At 38.3% G+C, this 7,764-nt stretch overlaps 1 protein-coding gene across 1 annotated transcript in view; it reads left to right on the forward strand.

Annotated features, from left to right (window-relative positions):
* The window catches only part of LOC105304786 (olfactory receptor 5G3-like), a 9,196-nt gene extending 1,718 nt beyond the window's left edge, over nucleotides 1–7,478 (forward strand). Inside the window, exon 2 of the mRNA XM_011379064.1 lies at nucleotides 7,445–7,478. Coding sequence (XP_011377366.1) covers nucleotides 7,445–7,478 — 34 coding nt within the window. The remainder of the gene's footprint in view (nucleotides 1–7,444) is intronic.
* The last annotated feature ends 286 nt before the right edge of the window (nucleotides 7,479–7,764 follow it).

The raw sequence follows: 7,764 nt of genomic DNA on the forward strand, positions 1-7,764 counted from the left end.
ATAATAAAATGAAAGAAAACATTTGTGTATATGTGTCAAAGAATAAGATAATACCCCTAATATTCAAGGAAATGTCTGTAATTCACAATCAATGAAGGAAAACAATAGATAAACAGACAAATGAATAAACAATTCACAGAAGTGGAAATACAAATTGGCAAAAATTGTAAAAAATGTTCCACTTCATGATCCATCAAGTAAATGAAATGAAATGAGATTACTAGGCAGTGACTTTCATGCAGAGGAAATTTTGATAGTTTTCGATGATGGTGAAACGCCTATTTGACTATGTGCACTACTATTATTTCCTGCTGATAGGATGAATTGCAGATAGGATGAACTACTACATTTCTCCAAAATAATCTGGTAGTTTCGTTTAAAATAATAACCTAATATGGCATTTGACCTAGAAATCCTTCCTTTAGAAAACTAGACTACAGACATATCAGTGCCAATACATAGGATTATGTCTATTTCAGCATTATCTGAAGTGGCAAAGAAAAATAATAGAAATAAGTTGAATATCCATCATGTGAAATTTTGTGCGGCGATGAAAAGACTGAATTAGGTAATCACATACTAACCTGGAGAGAACTATTGTGTGTTGTCACTCTTACGTGAAAAAAAATCAAGTCAAAGATCAATGTGTAGCACTAATTATTAAAGAAAAGGGCTAAAGCTCTGTAATGAATAAAATGTCATGTATATGCATGTGTAAATGAACATAAAGAGAACCATAAAGAATACATGACAATCCTTTGACTGTTAATACTTCAATCGGAATGGTTTGGAGGTAGGAGAGGAGAAGTTTTATCATACACATTTGAATCATTGCTTAATCATGCCCTATGGTGTACTGGGGCTCAATTTCAATGTACCATTTTCATCTTATGACGGATGGCTGTTGTGCCCATCTGACACTATTTATTGGAGGTTCTGCAAAGATCCCACTCATGTGGCAGGACTGGATGCTTATTCACATGAAGTGCCTGTTTTCCTGGGCCCAGAAACAGCCCAGGAACTATTTCTCAATACCGTAACATTCTTTGTTGCATATAGAATTTCCTGATTCATTCTCCCTGTGTTATTCTCCCACTGAAGCTTGTCATAAGCGCCATACTACTTCTTTTCCTGGCACTACAATTTGCATTACAATGTCTGTTGTGTCATGTGACCGAAGTGGCAGGATTGCTTGCACTGCAGCGGTTTCTTGTCCTGCATCCCACTTGACCCTGGCAGCCTCTCTGCCATGGGGTACAGGGGCTAGAGAATTATTCCTAGCTGTGATGTATGTTGCCTCCCAATCCCAAAGAGGGCTATCAGCAGACACTGGATCTTTCTTCATAGATTTTACCTTGGAGGGGATTTGTAGCATGTCCCTAACTGCTGGAGTTGTAAAAACAGACAAAGGGGCAAGTTCCTGAATCTTCGTAGGGTTTATCTACCACCCTTGGAGCACATGTGTTCTAACAAGGCCTGCAATGATCTAGAAAATGCTTTTATAACCTACTCTATCAGTATGATGTTATCAATATGATGATGCTACAGTCATTGTAGGGATAGCAACAGATATCTTAGGGGTCGGATATTCGCAGACTAGATTAAAGAGGGCAGGAGAGTTAACATATCCCTGAAACAATGTTGTAAATGAACATTGTTTTTCATCTCACATGAACATAAATGGTTCGTGATACTTTTTTTCTAATGAAAATGGAAAAGAATACACTCCCCAAATCATTGCTATATACCATTTATGGGAAACCTCACATATGGTCTCCTGTATAGTATGGTGCTGCTATTGGGCTGCTACTTGGTTGAACTTGAAGCAGTTATGGCCATTCTCTAGCAGCATCTGGTTTCTGGAAGGGCCAGACTGCTGTATTATATATTTAATGGACTATCTCCACTGCATCTTTTATGGCTTTGGCGTTGGCATCAACCCTAGATTCATTTTCTGGAATCTTATCATCCTTATTGACTTTAAGGAGCCTAGGTCCATATCAGCACCTCACATTACTGAGCTGCTCACCAAACCGAAGTCTCTCCTATAGTGTTTTTCTTTATTGCTCTTGGGCCAGGGGTGTCCTCTCAGGAAACACTGATACCTTCTCTAGTCTGATATCATAGATATTTTCAAGAATCTCTACATCACTGAGTGTTGAGGCTCCTTCTTCAACACTGTGCCATGGAGGTAATGAAATCTCTACCTCACAACTGTAGGCTGTTAGCTTTTCAAAGATTCAAGGACCCGTTTCCATAGCTCATGAGGATCAACTCCTGGTGTCTTCCTACAAGCTATCTTGTGAGTAGCTCGAGTTCTCCCCCATTAGTAAATTCCTCCTTACTCAGCTTTATATCCCTCCCACACTGAGCACATGTGCTCTGTACACCTCTCCTGGCTTTCTTGGTTCTGGCCGGTGCTTTTCCACCAAGGCCTGTTACTCTTTTTGTGAACAATAAAGTCACTTCTTCTTAGTCATTGGGACACACCATTCTGAGTATGGCCTCAGGTTGTTAACTCTGAAGGCCAGGAGGGAAAGTGGAGTTAGATCTTGAGAAAAGCACTTATTTACTTTGGCAACATCTGACTCTGGTGAGCCCTGTTTTTTTTCTCTGGGCAAGAGGAGGCTGCTCTCTCCCAGCAAGAGGAAGAAGGCCATTTCTGCAGGCTCAGAAGCAGGGAGAACTGGAATATCTCAAACATATCCATGGAGAAATCTTAATTTCAGTTCTCAGTTTTCAACTCCTTCCCCATCAGAGTCCTGACTTTTGTACAGGACACTTCCAGAAGTTGTGAATTGAGCTTCTTTATTATTCCGCTTTCCACCATCAGGTTCTTAAATTGAGTTTTCATAAGTCTTGTCTCTTATTATTGGAGATGAGGATCTTTTCAAATACTGCTTATCTGACTTTCACATCATATCTTGAGTGGGAAAGTATCTGGCCTGAGTCTGTTATTTTCATCTTTTATCGTATTAATATTTAACAATAACTAACTTCATAGTCCTATAGTTATCGTACATCTTTTAAAGATAACTGGATAAGCCAATGTACATTTTTCACCTCTACGCCATCTAAGTTCACTGCAGGTGGGGTTAGTAATTGTAATGCTAGGGTTATGACTACTCCGATCTACCAGTGATGGACTCTTGCTGCCATTTGTCCTGTGAGTGATTTGATTCTCAAATATCATCCCAGGTATCTGCTGAATCCATCGCTCAAGGAAGTTATTAGTGTAAACCTTCATTCTAAGACGGAAAAAACCTCAATCTTTCAATGGGAGAATAGCATGCTTTTACAAGGAAGGAGGTAATTAATTATAGCTATGTAAAAAATAATCTAACAAAAGTTGTTGGAATCACTAAACCTATAAAAAATTTAGTATGGTATTATAAACAAGCAAAAAACCTTATTGTTTAATATGTGCCAGCATAAATTTATTATATTTAATTCAAACTATTTTATCTAAAAAACTTCAATGATTCTGAATGAATGCAATCCAATTACACATCTGCTTCAATAAATTTATCATACCAAAGATGACATTGTGAGATACAATTGCCAAAAAATTTTGGACAATCATGTTACAAAAAGGTAGCCTTTAGAAACTGCTTGCTTTAGGGTTTCAACCATCTTTTACCTTTGAAGTCAGAAGAAAACTTTGTGTAGAACAGATCCAACCTCCCCAAACCTTGAACTGGTACAGAGTTCTGTAAAGACTGGCTACAAGACTATAAGACAATTCACTTAAGAAATCTGGATGTCCGTGGATTGGGTTAGGGATAAAGTTCAGAGATAACTTGCTTTACAAACACAAAGAACTATTGTCCACTGATGTTTTACATGCTAAGCTTGATCTTCTGAGAAGAGGACAGGACCCTGAACAAGTGCCAATGAGTCTGTATCGTCAAGGCAAGGCTGGCCTTTTAGTGGTTGGAGTGTCACACACTGTTTCCCTATAAAAATGAATTGACCTTCTGAATCTCAGCATTTTCTCAAAAATGAGAAAGTCCGTTACTTAACACTATAAAACTTGAAGTCAAGGGACAAGGCTACAAATTCTTATATGTTCCCTGTCATAGTGAGAAAAAAAATTGCTGTGTTTTTATTTCCACCTTAATTTCAGAGGCTTTTATTGCAGGAAAAAACCTAATTTATTTCTAGAGATTTCGTTACAAAGTGAAATGCTCGTCCTCTCTGACTCCATCTCGTTCCAGCCTGCTTCGTGTCCATGGTCTTCATGTTTACTAACTTCTGCTTAGTCTTACACATGGACATGTTAACCATTGGAGGAATTCTGCTTGTGGCTCCAGTTTTACTGAAATAGCCTCAAATCCCAAAATGCCCCTTTTCAGAAGGTAAGAGAAGTATATACAAAAATAATGATGGTTTATTAAAGATTTTCAAGAACCTCGTGACTAGACTCACATCAACTAGAGTCAACAGACTAAGAACAAAGAATTTTCACAACCTTTACTGGACTCCTGCTGGTGCCCAGATGTCTGACGCCATCAATCTGCTCTTGCCCCTCTCCTTTCTCCCTACCTTGACATAAAAGAAAATTGAGTTTTTACATTCTTACGATGGTTCTTTAGCACATTAGTCCAGCATCTTCTTGGTTTGCTGACTTTCGAATAATGTTGCTTTCCTTGCCCCAACACTTTGTCACTTCTTATTTGCTCTCTTGTGGTATGAACTCGAACTTGGATACAGTTTGACAAAGAAATATGCAACAAGAAATTTATATAATTCGCTCTCCTCAAAAATGTCTGCGAACAATTTGGTGGTGATTATCAGTAAAGAAACCATTACCTGAGATCTGCAACACTGTGTGACATTACTAATGATAATAATAATTTAAATTCTTCAAAGTAATCTGCTGTTTCACATTTGAATTTACTGCTGGCAATGTAGCTCTAATATTCAGTTTGTTCTATGCTCAAAAAGTTCACTGTTTCATTGTGATACTTCCGAGTTGCTACCCAATTATTTGCTGTTTACCTTTTCTGACTTCATATCATCATCATCGTCATCATCATCATCACCATCCCATGAAATCAGGGTATGAATGTTGTTCTAGGGATTGGCAGCAGCAGTATTACTACCATTGATGGCAGATCTGCTATGAAGTCTGTTCTGTGCTGAAATCTTTTCCTGCATATTCTACATTTACAACAACTCTGTGAGGTAAATACCACACTGAAGAACAAACAAAAAAACCCGAAAAGTCACTAACTCAAGCATTTATTAAGCATGCCGAAATATGGGGAGCAGTTTAAGATGAGTGCTCTGCAAGGAGCAAGAGCTGAAAGGTTTTATAAACTTTGAGTGGAGGACTGCTCAAAGTTTAGTTCTGTTCTGAGAATTGTTCACTGTTCAGATTCATAGGAATAATGTCTTAATGAATTAAATTAATAACAGAAGAGAATGTGGGAATAGGAAGGTAAGACCTCAGAGCAACAGCAATTGGCAACTCAATTTGCATTTAGGAGTAAGGGGTGGGGAGGGACATTTGGAATGAAGATTCTTTGGAGATAGCTCAGAGGTGGTATTTTGATTTCCTATGATTGCTGTGACAAGGAAAAAATTCTGAGATGCCTTAAATTAAATTACAGTAGCCCAGAGAGTGGAAGGAAGAAACAGGAGAGGTAAATCAGTTCACAACTGCAAGGCAAACCCAACAAAAGATTGCCAACTGTTCTGAATGTATGTTGGAATGGTGAACTAACTTCCAGGTGGCCATTAAGACACTTGCAGACAGTCATTGTACTAGTTTGTATATTTGAACTGGAGTAGCTTCTTTAACCTGAGAAGTATTCAATTATTGAAACATTTATAGTAACATATCTTACTTTCATACAAGAAAACCATGAAAACTGCATTTCTCTCAATCCATTAGGATTTTTTTTTGTAAGTCTAGTAAAGATGGAATATGAAGTAATCAAAGACCTGATAATGACAACATGTGACACAGAAATTATTTTGACAAAACACAGAATCTTTGTCTTCAAAGCGAGTTACTTAAAAGACAAAAATAAAACACTTTCACAACCTTATCAAGAACAGACCAAAATGTCAAGAAAATTTCATTCTTTTAGCAGACAAGAGAAAATTAGTTGCAGTTTTACATGAGTACACCTTGTTGCAGGAGTGGGGGAATCACATTCTTTTTAGGGATCAAGAGAAGCTTTCCAGAGAAAGTGTTGTCTGACATCATCTAACCTGTCTGTATTAGATTCCCACTGCTGCCCTAACAAATCCGCACAGACTGAGTGGCTAAAGGAACATACACTTATTATTTTAAAGTTTTCTAGGTCAAAAAGTTTTATGTAGGGTTTACTGGGCTAAAGTCAAGGTGTTGACGGTATTGCATTGCTTTCTGGAGATTCTAGGAAAATAGTAGTTTCACTGCTTTTTCTAGTTTCTGGAAGTGCCCACACCATTTGACTCATGATCCCCTTCCTCCACCTTCAACGCGGGAAAGTTGCACATCTCTGACCATTTCTTCTTAATCACACCACTCCCTGACCATAATTCAGAAAGTCCTACCAGATCATGTCATCTCAAGGTCCTTAAGCTAATCACATCTGCAAAATTCCTTTTGCCATGTAAGGCAACGTAGTCACAGTTCCCAGGATTTGGAGATAGACATCTTGGGGACTATTATTCTGCCTGTCATCTCATCTCCTCTGAGGTCACATTTTCTTCTGTGTGAAGTGTCATTCCAGCCCAGTTGAGTGATCCTGCCTCCCTTCCTCTATTTATCCCCTTACTCCAACCTGGAATGTTTTTCCTGTTACCTTCAGATTATCTCAAACTATTTAATGTCTTTCCAGACTAAATCCTCCCATAAAATTATTCCCAACCACTTCAGCTCACAATGATCCTGCCTTTTTCTAAAATCCTGTGCTAAGTTTTGCCTTGAACCAAGCAAGTGATACTTTGAGCTGTCACTTCTCTTTTAATTCCTAGTTCTGCTTCTGCAACTTTATTGTAATTTCACAAAAATGGTGAGACATTAATGAGCACTTTTCATGGGTCATGTGCCCTCACAAGCATGATAAATATAATAATTCATCAAGTCTTCCAATGTCTCTGTGAGCAAAGTACTGTTATTATCCCCATTTTACAGATGATGATATTGAGGCACAGAGAGGTAACAAAAAGAAACTAAAAAGAAGACGAACAAAACAGAACAAAACAAAACCCACTTGTCCAGATGAACAAGTTGGAGATCTGGCTTTGAACCTATGCCTCGGGATCCAGAGAGCGCACCACTTCGCTTCACCCAGGCTGCTGCTCGGTATTCAACACATCACTCTCTGTGGAGGCAAAGTGGATCTGTTGCTTCAAGGAAATTCTCGAAGGGAAGAAAGCATTATTTTTTCAGGAATCCTCTGGTTGAGGAAAATCCTGGGACAAATGCCAATGAAATCACTTTAATTTTTTCCCTGAGGAATAAACTCTTGAGGTTTTAGTTCTTCAGAGACGTGGCTTTACATCATTTACAACTATCAGGTGCATGTGTCTCTGATTTTGTGCCGGACGTGTCAGGCTCATTAGTATGGAAACCTATCACCTCTACTAAATGCTCAGGATGCCATTTCTGTTGCAGAAGGTCAGTACCAAGAAAGAAATTCAATCTTCCACACTGACTTTCTGATCAAGACCAGAAAACCCTGGGCTTTGCCATTCATCTTGAAGCAGTTAAAAGGAAGACAATGGATCCTTTGAAGATGTATCTCTCATTTTGGATAAAAAGAA

This window comes from Pteropus vampyrus, unplaced genomic scaffold (genome assembly GCF_000151845.1).
Source record: "Pteropus vampyrus isolate Shadow unplaced genomic scaffold, Pvam_2.0 Scaffold352, whole genome shotgun sequence".
NCBI classification, from domain to species: Eukaryota; Metazoa; Chordata; class Mammalia; order Chiroptera; family Pteropodidae; genus Pteropus; species Pteropus vampyrus.